The 13,996-nt window shown below is 48.3% G+C and overlaps 2 protein-coding genes across 2 annotated transcripts in view; both read left to right on the top strand.

Annotated features, from left to right (window-relative positions):
* LOC137545399 (talin-1-like) overlaps positions 1 to 6,343 on the top strand; it is an 86,774-nt gene extending 80,431 nt beyond the window's left edge. The window contains exons 9-13 of the mRNA XM_068266582.1: positions 848 to 973; positions 2,337 to 2,399; positions 2,468 to 2,650; positions 2,722 to 2,847; positions 5,742 to 6,343. Coding sequence (XP_068122683.1) covers positions 848 to 973; positions 2,337 to 2,399; positions 2,468 to 2,650; positions 2,722 to 2,847; positions 5,742 to 5,873 — 630 coding nt within the window. The 3' untranslated portion in view covers positions 5,874 to 6,343. The remainder of the gene's footprint in view (positions 1 to 847; positions 974 to 2,336; positions 2,400 to 2,467; positions 2,651 to 2,721; positions 2,848 to 5,741) is intronic.
* The window catches only part of LOC137542918 (zinc finger BED domain-containing protein 4-like), a 275,159-nt gene that overhangs the window by 105,502 nt on the left and 155,661 nt on the right, over positions 1 to 13,996 (top strand). The window lies entirely within an intron of this gene.

The following is a 13,996-nucleotide window of genomic DNA, read 5'->3' as shown; positions in this document are numbered from 1 at the left end:
TGAGACTCCTCCCCTCAAAGGGTGAGACTCCCCCTCAAGGAGTGAGACTCCCTCCCAATGTGTGAGACTCCTCCCCCTCAAAGGGTGAGACTCCCAATGTGTGAGACTCCTCCCCCTCAAAGGGTGAGACTCCCAATGTGAGACTCCTCCCCCTCAAAGGGTGAGACTCCCAATGTGTGAGACTCCTCCCCCTCAAAGGGTGAAACTCCCAATGTGTGAGACTCCTCCCCCTCAAAGGGTATAACTCCCCCTCAATGAGTGAGACTCCCTCCCAATGTGTGAGACTCCTCTAACAACTTGGGAATTCTCCCACTTAATTCATAAGCCTCATTCCTCCTCAATTCATAAGTTCTCCCACTTCAGTGCAGCATGAGGCTCCTCCCCCTCAGTGTGAGACTCCTCCCCCTCAGTGTGAGACTCCTCCCCCTTAGTGTGAGACTCCTCCCCATGAATTAATGGACTTTTCTTCTTCAGAGCATGAGCCCCATCACAGCATGAGACTCCTCCCCCTAAAAGGAAGACTCCCCCCTCAAGCATAAGGATCCTCCCTGTCCATTCATGAGACTCTTCACCTTATTTCCTGGGACTCCTTTCTCCTCAGTGTGAGACTCCTCCCCTATTACGTTACACACACAGCTGGTGACCCCGCCCCTCATTACAGCATGGGCCAATCACAGCACACCTATGGCTCCACCTATGTATACCATTATGTTACACACACAGCTGGTGACCCCGCCCCTCATCACAGCGTGGGCCAATCACAGCACACCTATAGCTCCACCTATGTATACCATTATGTGACACTGTTCCCCGCACTGTTTAACGCTTTCATTTTCCCTTCTTCCAGCAAGCCGATGAAAGTTTGAACTTTGAGGAGCAGATCCTGGAAGCTGCAAAATCCATCGCTGCCGCCACCAGCGCGCTCGTCAAAGCCGCCTCTGCCGCCCAGAGAGAGCTGGTGGCCCAGGGCAAGGTGAGTGTAACCACAGCCCACAGTACAATCACCCCAAATATGGCGTCCGCTGTGAGAGGAAGTGACAGCATTGCAACATACAGGAAGTGATCTCATTCTGGCATGCAGGAAGTGACATCATTGCAACAGGCAGGAAGTGATCTCATTGCAGCATGCAGGAAGTGATCTCATTGCAGCATGCAGGAAGTGATCTCATTGCTGTATGCAGGAAGTGATCTCATTGCTGCATGCAGGAAGTGCTCTCATTGCAGCATGCACTCTCATTGCAGCATGCAGGAAGTGCTCTCATTGCAGCATGCAGGAAGTGCTCTCATTGCAGCATGCAGGAAGTGATCTCATTGCTGCAGGCAGGAAGTGATCTCATTGCAGCATGCAGGAAGTGCTCTCATTGCAGCATGCAGGAAGTGATCTCATTGCAGCATGCCGGAAGGGATCTCATTGCTGCAGGCAGGAAGGGATCTCATTGCTGCAGGCAGGAAGTGATCTCAACAAGCTAGCACATCTATGAATATTTTTTATTGTTTCTTGCAATATAAGCCAGCGTTTCAGAGCCACACAGGGCCCCTTTATCAAGGCAACAATCTGTCTGCTGCTCCAGGGTTTGACTAGTCCTGTTGGGGAGACAAGGCTCCTCTTCACACCACTCATGGTCATGGAAGAAGGACCCCATATGGGGCAGCATTACAGGGAGTAAGTATCCAGATTACACGGCCTACAAGCAACTAGATCACAGGTGTGGAACTCCAGGCCTGGAGGGCCAGATCCATGCCGGTGTTTATGGTGGACTGAGAAAGAGAGGAGTGTGCTCTACCTGATGGACCACACCCTTCCTGATTCACACCCATCAATTAATTTGAGCTGCACCAAAAATGTGTGAGGACTTTGGCCCTCGAAGGACCGGTCTGACATCCCTGCACTAGACGCAGCAAGTCCCGGGGTGAGCTTCAAATAGAATCTGAATTGATTCCGAGTAGCTACCTACAAACGTTAATTAGAGCACCTGAGGGGGCGGGAGGGTTAACTTACCCATAATGCCGTCTCCTTTAATGAGCTTCAGTTGCGTCCCACGTTGCATCACGTGACTACCACGCTTCCTTCTTCCGGGTTGAAGGAGGAAGCGAGGTAGTCACATGACGGAACTTGGAACGCATCCCTCACCCGCCTCCTCAGGTGCCCTAATTAACGTTTGGAATCCGAGTGATTTTGAGTAAGAAGCTACTGTAAATCAATTCGGATTCTATTCGAAGCTCATCCCTGGAAGCGACTCCAAACCATCCACCTACTGGCTGCATGCAAGACCATATTACGTCACTGTCCCTCGGCCTTCCATTCTTCTCTATCCCTTCTTTCTCTCCTCTCCTAGGTTGGAGCCATCCCAGCCAATGCGGTGGACGATGGCCAGTGGTCTCAGGGTCTCATATCAGCAGTAAGTATCTCATGAGGACCTGTCTATGGTTATGGACACACAGATCTTACTGGACCTCCTATTTGCAGGCTCGCATGGTTGCCGCAGCCACCAGTAACTTGTGTGAAGCAGCCAATTCTGCAGTCCAGGGTCACGCCAGCGAGGAGAAGCTGATCTCCTCCGCCAAGCAGGTAGCAGCATCCACAGCTCAGCTTCTGGTGGCCTGTAAGGTGAAGGCAGACCACGACTCCGAGGCCATGAAGAGGTTACAGGTGAGCATGAGGAATGATGTCCCCGGATTGGTGGATACATGGGGGCGGAGCTAACCATGCTATTCCTGCAGGTGGCTGGCAATGCTGTGAAGAGAGCATCAGACAACCTGGTGAAGGCAGCACAGAAGGCGGCAGCGTTCCAGGACCATGACGAGACTGTGGTGGTGAAGGAGAGGATGGTTGGTGGTATTGCACAGGTAACACATCTATCCCTCCGTGTGCGGAGTATGGGGAATGCTGCGCTAAGGGAACTCCCTGGGGTGCTGGGACACTGAGAAATGACACAGACTCCTCCCCTGATTGCTCCTCCCCTGGTGGTTGCTGCTACCACTTCCCCATAGACTCCTCCCCTGGTGGTAGCTGTGACCCCTTCCCCATAGACTCCTCCCCTAATGGTTGCTGCTACCACTTCCCCATAGACTCCTCCCCTAATGGTTGCTGCTACCACTTCCCCATAGACTCCTCCCCTGGTGATTGCTGCAACCCCTTCCCCATAAACTCCCCCCCCCCGGTGATTGCTGCAACCCCTTCCCCATAGACTCCTCCCCTGGTGATTGCTGCAACCCCTTCCCCATAGACTCCTCCCCTGGTGATTGCTGCAACCCCTTCCCCATAGACTCCTCCCCTGGTGATTGCTGCAACCCCTTCCCCATAGACTCCTCCCCTGGTGATTGCTGCAACCCCTTCCCCATAGACTCCTCCCCTGGTGATTGCTGCAACCCCTTCCCCATAGACTCCTCCCCTGGTGATTGCTGCAACCCCTTCCCCATAAACTCCCCCCCTGGTGATTGCTGCAACCCCTTCCCCATAGACTCCTCCCCTGGTGATTGCTGCAACCCCTTCCCCATAGACTCCTCCCCTGGTGATTGCTGCAACCCCTTCCCCATAAACTCCCCCCCTGGTGATTGCTGCAACCCCTTCCCCATAGACTCCTCCCCTGGTGATTGCTGCAACCCCTTCCCCATAAACTCCCCCCCCTGGTGATTAATGCAAACCCCTTCCCCATAGACTCCTCCCCTGGTGATTGCTGCAACCCCTTCCCCATAAACTCCCCCCCTGGTGATTGCTGCAACCCCTTCCCCATAAACTCCCCCCCCTGGTGATTGCTGCAACCCCTTCCCCATAAACTCCCCCCCCCCTGGTGATTGCTGCAACCCCTTCCCCATAGACTCCTCCCCTGGTGATTGCTGCAACCCCTTCCCCATAAACTCCCCCCCTGGTGATTGCTGCAACCCCTTCCCCATAAACTCCCTCCCCTGGTGATTGCTGCAACCCCTTCCCCATAAACTCCCCCCCTGGTGATTGCTGCAACCCCTTCCCCATAGACTCCTCCCCTGGTGATTGCTGCAACCCCTTCCCCATAGACTCCTCCCCTGGTGGTAGCTGTGACCGCTTCCTGATAAACTCCCCCCCTGGTGATTGCTGCAACCCCTTCCCCATAGACTCCTCCCCTGGTGATTGCTGCAACCCCTTCCCCATAGACTCCTCCCCTGGTGGTAGCTGTGACCGCTTCCCCATAAACTCCCCCCCTGGTGATTGCTGCAACCCCTTCCCCATAAACTCCCCCCCCTGGTGATTGCTGCAACCCCTTCCCCATAGACTCCTCCCCTGGTGGTAGCTGTGACCGCTTCCAAATAAACTCCCCCCCTGGTGATTGCTGCAACCCCTTCCCCATAAACTCCCCCCCCCTGGTGATTGCTGCAACCCCTTCCCCATAGACTCCTCCCCTGGTGGTAGCTGTGACCGCTTCCCCATAAACTCCCCCCCTGGTGATTGCTGCAACCCCTTCCCCATAAACTCCCCCCCCCTGGTGATTGCTGCAACCCCTTCCCCATAGACTCCTCCCCTGGTGATTGCTGCAACCCCTTCCCCATAAACTCCCCCCCTGGTGATTGCTGCAACCCCTTCCCCATAGACTCCTCCCCTGGTGATTGCTGCAACCCCTTCCCCATAGACTCCTCCCCTGGTGGTAGCTGTGACCCCTTCCCCATAGACTCCTCCCCTGGTGGTAGCTGTGACCCCTTCCCCATAGACTCCTCCCCTGGTGGTAGCTGTGACCCCTTCCCCATAGACTCCTCCCCTGGTGGCTGCTGTGACCCCTTCCCCATAGACTCCTCCCCTGCTGGTTGCTGTGACCCCTTCCCCATAGACTCCTCCCCTGGTGGTTGCTGTGACCCCTTCCCCATAGACTCCTCCCCTGGTGGTAGCTGTGACCCCTTCCCCATAGACTCCTCCCCTGGTGGTAGCTGTGACCCCTTCCCCATAGACTCCACCCCTGGTGGTTGCTGTGACCCCTCCCCTGGTGGTTGCTGTGACCCCTTCCCCATAGACTCCTCCCCTAATGGTTGCTGCTACCACTTCCCCATAGACTCCTCCCCTAATGGTTGCTGCTACCACTTCCCCATAGACTCCTCCCCTGGTGGTTGCTGTGATTCCTTCCCCATAGACTCCTCCCCTGGTGGTTGCTGTGACCCCTTCCCCATAGACTCCTCACCTGGTGGTAGCTGTGACCCCTTCCCCATAGACTCCTCCCCTGGTGGTTGCTGCAACCCCTTCCCCATAGACTCCTCCCCTTGGTGGTAGCTGTGACCCCTTCCCCATAGACTCCTCCCCTGGTGGTAGCTGTGACCCCTTCCCCATAGACTCCTCCCCTGGTGGTAGCTGTGACCCCTTCCCCATAGACTCCTCCCCTAATGGTTGCTGCTACCACTTCCCCATAGACTCCTCCCCTAATGGTTGCTGCTACCACTTCCTCATAGACTCCTCCCCTGGTGGTTGCTGTGATTCCTTCCCCATAGACTCCTCCCCTGGTGGTTGCTGTGACCCCTTCCCCATAGACTCCTCCCCTGGTGGTTGCTGCAACCCCTTCCCCATAGACTCCTCCCCTTGGTGGTAGCTGTGACCCCTTCCCCATAGACTCCTCCCCTGGTGGTAGCTGTGACCCCTTCCCCATAGACTCCTTCCCTGGTGGTAGCTGTGACCCCTTCCCCATAGACTCCTCCCCTGGTGGTAGCTGTGACCCCCCCTCCCCCCCCCCCATAGGCCTCTGGTTGCGGGATGTTGGTCACATGGTAAGCTTGTGTCTCTGCAGATTATCGCCGCTCAGGAAGAGATGTTGCGGAAGGAGAGGGAGTTGGAAGAAGCTCGGAAGAAGTTGGCCATGATCCGGCAGCAGCAATACAAGTTCCTCCCGTCTGAGTTACGAGAAGATTCTCAGAACTGAGCTCCACCTCACGCCATTCCCCCTCCCCGCCCACTAATCATTGTCACACGCGTGCCTCAGCAGACTTCCCAGAAGCCTGTGCTGTCCCATCACTGATGATGATGATACGGTTGGAATGTACAGGCAGTGCCTTATCACCCCGACGCTGGCCGCTCCCCATTCCTTATTATTAATCCGTGCCTTGCATTGCCCTATGCTCCTCCCCCTGTGCCTTATGATTGCTGGAAGCTGTGTGTCTGGCTGTGTGTCCCCATCCCCCTTCCTGTCTCACATTCTATTTCATGCCAAAAGTGCCTAAACGTGCAATGCACAATCATAGTGTTACCTCCCCCGCCACGCGCCCCTCGTCCCTCTACATTTCTATAGAAGTATCTATTTTTATTTTACATTGGTTGAGATTTCTATACTGTATGTTGGAGCACAACTGGCTCCACCAAAAGTGTTACAAGCAATAAATATTCTCACTTGGACCTCGTCTGTGTGTCTTCCTGACCTCTCCGTAGCGGGCGCCATCTTGTGCCTGGCGGCCATTTTGTTGGCAGACTGCTTATCTGACTCATTAGCTCCGCACTGGTCCTGGGAAGCGACAACTACCATGGACTCTATCAGAATTACTCTGAGCCTCGGACCCCCACACACTATGAAAAGGGAAAACCTTTCAGTATGATTCAGCACAGGGGCTATCAGAGATCACTCAGACTGTGACTATGGTAGGATTAGAGTGTAAGCTCCTCTGAGGACAGTCAGTGACATGACTATGTACTCTGTAATGTGCTGCAGGAGATGTCAGTGCTATATAAATACATAATAATAATATGGTAGGACATTAGAGTATGACTATGGTAGGATTAGATTGTGAGCTCCTCTGAGGACAGTCAGTGACATGACTATGTACTCTGTAATGTGCTGCAGAAGATGTCAGTGCTATATAAATACATAATAATAATATGGTAGGACATTAGACTATGACTATGGTAGGATTAGATTGTGAGCTCCTCTGACCACAGTCAGTGACATAACTATGTACTCTGTAATGTGCTGCAGAAGATGTCAGTGCTATATAAATACATAATAATAATATGGTAGGACATTAGACTATGACTATGGTAGGATTAGATTGTGAGCTCCTCTGACCACAGTCAGTGACATAACTATGTACTCTGTAATGTGCTGCAGAAGATGTCAGTGCTATATAAATACATAATAATAATATGGTAGGACATTATACTATGACTATGGTAGGATTAGATTGTGAGCTCCTCTGAGGACAGTCAGTGACATGACTATGTACTCTGTAATGTGCTGCAGAAGATGTCAGTGCTATATAAATACATAATAATAATATGGTAGGACATTAGACTATGACTATGGTAGGATTACATTGTGAGCTCCTCTGACCACAGTCAGTGACATAACTATGTACTCTGTAATGTGCTGCAGAAGATGTCAGTGCTATATAAATACATAATAATAATATGGTAGGACATTATACTATGACTATGGTAGGATTACATTGTGAGCTCCTCTGAGGACAGTCAGTGACATGACTATGTACTCTGTAATGTGCTGCAGAAGATGTCAGTGCTATATAAATACATAATAATAATAATATGGTAGGACATTACACTATGACTATGGTAGGATTACATTGTGAGCTCCTCTGAGGACAGTCAGTGACATGGCTATGTACTCTGTAATGTGCTGCAGGAGATGTCAGTGCTATATAAATACATAATAATAATATGGTAGGACATTAGACTATGACTATGGTAGGATTACATTGTGAGCTCCTCTGAGGACAGTCAGTGACATGACTATGTACTCTGTAATGTGCTGCAGAAGATGTCAGTGCTATATAAATACATAATAATAATATGGTAGGACATTACACTATGACTATGGTAGGATTAGATAGTGAGCTCCTCTGAGGACAGTCAGTGACATGTCTATGTACTCTGTAATGTGCTGCAGAAGATGTCAGTGCTATATAAATACATAATAATAATATGGTAGGACATTAGACTATGACTATGGTAGGATTAGATTGTGAGCTCCTCTGACCACAGTCAGTGACATAACTATGTACTCTGTAATGTGCTGCAGAAGATGTCAGTGCTATATAAATGCATAATAATAATATGGTGGGACATTAGACTATGACCATGGTAGTATTAGAGTGTGAGCTCCTCTGAGGACAGTCAGTGACATGACTATGTACTCTGTAATGTGCTGCAGAAGATGTCAGTGCTATATAAATACATAATAATAATATGGTAGGACATTTATACTATGACTATGGTAGGATTAGAGTGCGAGTTCCTCTGAGGATAGTCAGTGACATGACTATGTACTCTGTAATGTGCTGCAGAAGATGTCACTGCTATATAAATACATAATAATAATATGGTAGGACATTAGACTATGACTATGGTAGGATTACATTGTGAGCTCCTCTGAGGACAGTCAGTGACATGACTATGTACTCTGTAATGTGCTGCAGAAGATGTCAGTGCTATATAAATACATAATAATAATATGGTAGGACATTACACTATGACTATGGTAGGATTACATTGTGAGCTCCTCTGAGGACAGTCAGTGACATGGCTATGTACTCTGTAATGTGCTGCAGGAGATGTCAGTGCTATATAAATACATAATAATAATATGGTAGGACATTAGACTATGACTATGGTAGGATTACATTGTGAGCTCCTCTGAGGACAGTCAGTGACATGACTATGTACTCCGTAATGTGCTGCAGAAGATGTCAGTGCTATATAAATACATAATAATAATATGGTAGGACATTACACTATGACTATGGTAGGATTAGATTGTGAGCTCCTCTGAGGACAGTCAGTGACATGACTATGTACTCTGTAATGTGCTGCAGAAGATGTCAGTGCTATATAAATACATAATAATAATATGGTAGGACATTAGACTATGACTATGGTAGGATTAGATTGTGAGCTCCTCTGACCACAGTCAGTGACATAACTATGTACTCTGTAATGTGCTGCAGAAGATGTCAGTGCTATATAAATACATAATAATAATATGGTAGGACATTATACTATGACTATGGTAGGATTACATTGTGAGCTCCTCTGAGGACAGTCAGTGACATGACTATGTACTCTGTAATGTGCTGCAGAAGATGTCAGTGCTATATAAATGCATAATAATAATATGGTGGGACATTAGACTATGACCATGGTAGTATTAGAGTGTGAGCTCCTCTGAGGACAGTCAGTGACATGACTATGTACTCTGTAATGTGCTGCAGAAGATGTCAGTGCTATATAAATACATAATAATAATATGGTAGGACATTTATACTATGACTATGGTAGGATTAGAGTGCGAGTTCCTCTGAGGATAGTCAGTGACATGACTATGTACTCTGTAATGTGCTGCAGAAGATGTCACTGCTATATAAATACATAATAATAATATGGTAGGACATTAGACTATGACTATGGTAGGATTACATTGTGAGCTCCTCTGAGGACAGTCAGTGACATGACTATGTACTCTGTAATGTGCTGCAGAAGATGTCAGTGCTATATAAATGCATAATAATAATATGGTGGGACATTAGACTATGACTATGGTAGGATTACATTGTGAGCTCCTCTGAGGACAGTCAGTGACATGACTATGTACTCTGTAATGTGCTGCAGAAGATGCCAGTGCTATATAAATACATAATAATAATATGGTAGGACATGAGACTATGACTATGGTAGGATTAGAGTGTGAGCTCCTCTGAGGACAGTCAGTGACATGACTATGTACTCTAATGTGCTGCAGAAGATGCCAGTGCTATATAAATACATAATAATAATATGGTAGGACATTATACTATGACTATGGTAGAATTAGAGTGTGAGCTCCTCTGAGGACAGTCAGTGACATGACTATGTACTCTGTACAGTGCTGCAGAAGATGTCAGGACTATATAAATACATAATAATAATATGGTAGGACATTAGACTATGACTATGGTAGGATTAGAGTGTGAGCTCCTCTGAGGACAGTCAGTGACATGACTATGTACTCTGTAATGTGCTGAAGAAGATGTCAGTGCTATATAAATACATAATAATAATATGGTAGGACATTAGACTATGACTATGGTAGGATTAGAGTGTGAGCTCCTCTGAGGACAGTCAGTGACATGACTATGTACTCTGTAATGTGCTGCAGAAGATGTCAGTGCTATATAAATACATAATAATAATATGGGGGGACATTACACTATGACTATGGTAGGATTAGAGTGTGAGCTCCTCTGAGGACAGTCAGTGACATGACTATGTACTCTGTAATGTGCTGCAGAAGATGTCAGTGCTATATAAATACATAATAATAATATGGTAGGACATTAGACTATGACTATGGTAGGATTAGAGTGTGAGCTCCTCTGAGGACAGTCAGTGACATGACTATGTACTCTGTAATGTGCTGCAGAAGATGTCAGTGCTATATAAATACATAATAATAATATGGTAGGACATTACACTATGACTATGGTAGGATTAGAGTGTGAGCCCCTCTGAGGACAGTCAGTGACATGACTATGTACTCTGTAATGTGCTGCAGAAGATGTCAGTGCTATATAAATACATAATAATAATATGGTAGGACATTACACTATGACTATGGTAGGATTACATTGTGAGCTCCTGAGGACAGTCAGTGACATGACTATGTACTCTGTAATGTGCTGCAGAAGATGTCAGTGCTATATAAATACATAATAATAATATGGTAGGACATTACACTATGACTATGGTAGGATTACATTGTGAGCTCCTCTGAGGACAGTCAGTGACATGACTATGTACTTTGTAATGTGCTGCGGAAGATTTCAGTGCTATATAAATACATAATAATAATATGGTAGGACATTACACTATGACTATGGTAGGATTACATTGTGAGCTCCTCTGAGGACAGTCAGTGACATGACTATGTACTCTGTAATGTGCTGCCGAAGATGTCAGTGCTATATAAATACATAATAATAATATGGTAGGACATTTATACTATGACTATGGTAGGATTAGAGTGCGAGTTCCTCTGAGGATAGTCAGTGACATGACTATGTACTCTGTAATGTGCTGCAGAAGATGTCAGTGCTATATAAATACATAATAATAATAATATGGTGGGACATTAGACTATGACTATGGTAGGATTACATTGTGAGCTCCTCTGAGGACAGTCAGTGACATGACTATGTACTCTGTAATGTGCTGCAGAAGATGCCAGTGCTATATAAATACATAATAATAATATGGTAGGACATTATACTATGACTATGGTAGGATTAGAGTGTGAGTTCTCTGAGGATAGTCAGTGACATGACTATGTACTCTGTAATGTGCTGCAGAAGATGTCAGTGCTATATAAATACATAATAATAATATGGTAGGACATTAGACTATGACTATGGTAGGAGTAGAGTGTGAGCTCCTCTGAGGACAGTCAGTGACATGACTATGTACTCTGTAATGTGCTGCAGAAGATGTCAGTGCTATATAAATACATAATAATAATATGGTAGGACATTAGACTATGACTATGGTAGGATTAGAGTGTGAGCTCCTCTGAGGACAGTCAGTGACATGACTATGTACTCTGTAATGTGCTGCAGGAGATGTCAGTGCTAAATAAATAAATACATAATAATAATATAGTAGGACATTAGACTATGACTATGGTAGGATTAGATTGTGAGTAGTGTTGGGCGAACATCTAGATGTTCGGGTTCGGGCCGAACAGGCCGAACATGGCCGCGATGTTCGGGTGTTCGACCCGAACTCCGAACATAATGGAAGTCAATGGGGACCCGAACTTTTGTGGTTTGTAAAGCCTCCTTACATGCTACATACCCCAAATTTACAGGGTATGTGCACCTTGGGAGTGGGTACAAGAGGAAAAAAAAATTAGCAAAAAGAGCTTATAGTTTTTGAGAAAATCGATTTTAAAGTTTCAAAGGGAAAACTGTCTTTTAAATGCGGGAAATGTCTGTTTTCTTTGCACAGGTAACATGTTTTTTGTCGGCATGCAGTCATAAATGTAATACATATAAGAGGTTCCAGGAAAAGGGACCGGTAACGCTAACCCAGCAGCAGCACACGTGATGGAACAGGAGGAGGGTGGCGCAGGAGGAGAAGAAGGCCACGCTTTGTGAGACACAACAACCCAGGCCTTGCATGAGGGCAAGAAGCGTGCGGATAGCAGGCTTTGTACCGCCATGCAGTCATAAATGTAATAAAGATAAGTGGTTCAATAAACAGGGACCACGCGGCAACGCTAACCCAGCAGCAGCAGACGTGATGGAACAGGAGCAGGCGCAGGAGGAGAAGGCCACGCTTTGTGAGACACAACAACCCAGGCCTTGCATGAGGGCAAGAAGCGTGCGGATAGCATGCTTTGTACCGCCATGCAGTCATAAATGTAATAAAGATAAGTGGTTCAATAAACAGGGACCACGCGGCAACGCTAACCCAGCAGCAGCAGACGTGATGGAGCAGGCGCAGGAGGAGAAGGCCACGCTTTGTGAGACACAACATTCGCGTTGAATTGTGGAAGTCCAACGTGCACCGCTCTGGCCCTCGTCAGTGGTGGCATGAAATTCCTGCTCCAACTCCAGCTGTTCCTCCTCCTCTTCTTCGTCATAGCTGCTGGGGCCAGCGTTCCCTGAGGCGGATGGCCTGATGTTGGTACCATCACGCTGATCGTTTTCTCCTTCAGATTCCCCCAGTTGCATCATGACAGCTGTTTCCTTGATTTTTAACATCGACCTCTTCAGTAAACACAGCAGTGGTATGGTAATGCTGACTGAAGAGTTGTCACTGCTCACAAGCAACGTGGATTGCTCAAAATTTTGGAGGACTTGGCAGAGGTCCAACATGTTGGCCCAATCGGATCCACAGAAGCTTGGCAGCTGGCCGGATGCGCCTCGGTACTGCGCCGTCATGTACTGGACCACTGCACTCTTCTGCTCGCAAAAGCGGGCTAGCATGTGCAGCGTAGAATTCCAGCGCGTAGGGACATCACACAGCAAGCGATGGTGGGGGAGATTGAAGCGCTCCTGCATCTTGGCGAGTGCCCCCGAAGCAGTACTGGAATTTCTACAATGTTTGGACACTCGACGCACCTTCAACAGCAGATCGGGCACGCCTGGGTATGTCCTCAGGAACCGCTGAACTACTAGGTTCATCACGTGCGCCAGGCAAGGGATGTGTGTCAGCTTAGCCAACCTTAAAGCGCGAATGAGATTACTCCCATTATCACACACAACCATGCCCGGTTTCAGGTCCAGCGGTGCCAGCCACAAATCCGTCTGTTCCTTTATTCCCCTCCAAATTTCCTCCCCTGTGTGCTGCTTATCCCCAAGGCAGATTAGCTTCAGCAACGCTTGCTGACGCATGCCAACAGCTGTGCTGCACTGCTTCCACGATCCTACTGCTGCTGGGTTAGCGTTTCCGGATGAGGTACAGCTTTGAGATGCGTTGGAGGAGAAGGAGTCAGAGAGGTAGGTGCTGCTGTTATCCAGTGGGAGGGACGGCGGTGCAGCTGTTTGTGGCGTGGGCAACACCCGTGCCGTAGCAGGTGAGGAATCGCTGCCAGGCTCCACAAGGTTCACCCAGTGCGCGGTAAGGGAGATGTATCGACCCTGGCCGAACGCACTCGTCCAGGTGTCAGTGGTGAGGTGAACCTTGCAGGCAACGGCATTCTTCAAGCTTCGGGTTATTTTGCTGACCACGTGCTCATGCAACTCAGGCACTGCAGAGCGTGCAAAGTGGTAGCGGCTGGGAACCACGTAACGTGGGATGGCCACTGACATCATGCCCTTGAAGCTGTTTGTCTCCACCAATCGATATGGCAGCATTTCGCAGGCCAGAAGCTTGGCTATGCTGGCTGTTACTGCCACGGCCCGGGGGTCATTTGCTGGCAATTTCCTCTTGCGCTCAAACATCTCCGACACAGACAACTGAACCGTAGCGCTGCACACGGAAGGGCTGTTGGTTGTTGTGTTTGATGAACACTGGGAGACCTCAAGAGCACTACTCCGGAAAGTGACAGTGTCAGCATCGTCTGAT

This window comes from Hyperolius riggenbachi, chromosome 2 (assembly GCF_040937935.1).
Source record: "Hyperolius riggenbachi isolate aHypRig1 chromosome 2, aHypRig1.pri, whole genome shotgun sequence".
Lineage (NCBI taxonomy): Eukaryota > Metazoa > Chordata > Amphibia > Anura > Hyperoliidae > Hyperolius > Hyperolius riggenbachi.
The sequence above is the reverse complement of the archived record's forward strand: the minus strand, read 5'-3'. Positions and strand labels throughout refer to the sequence as shown.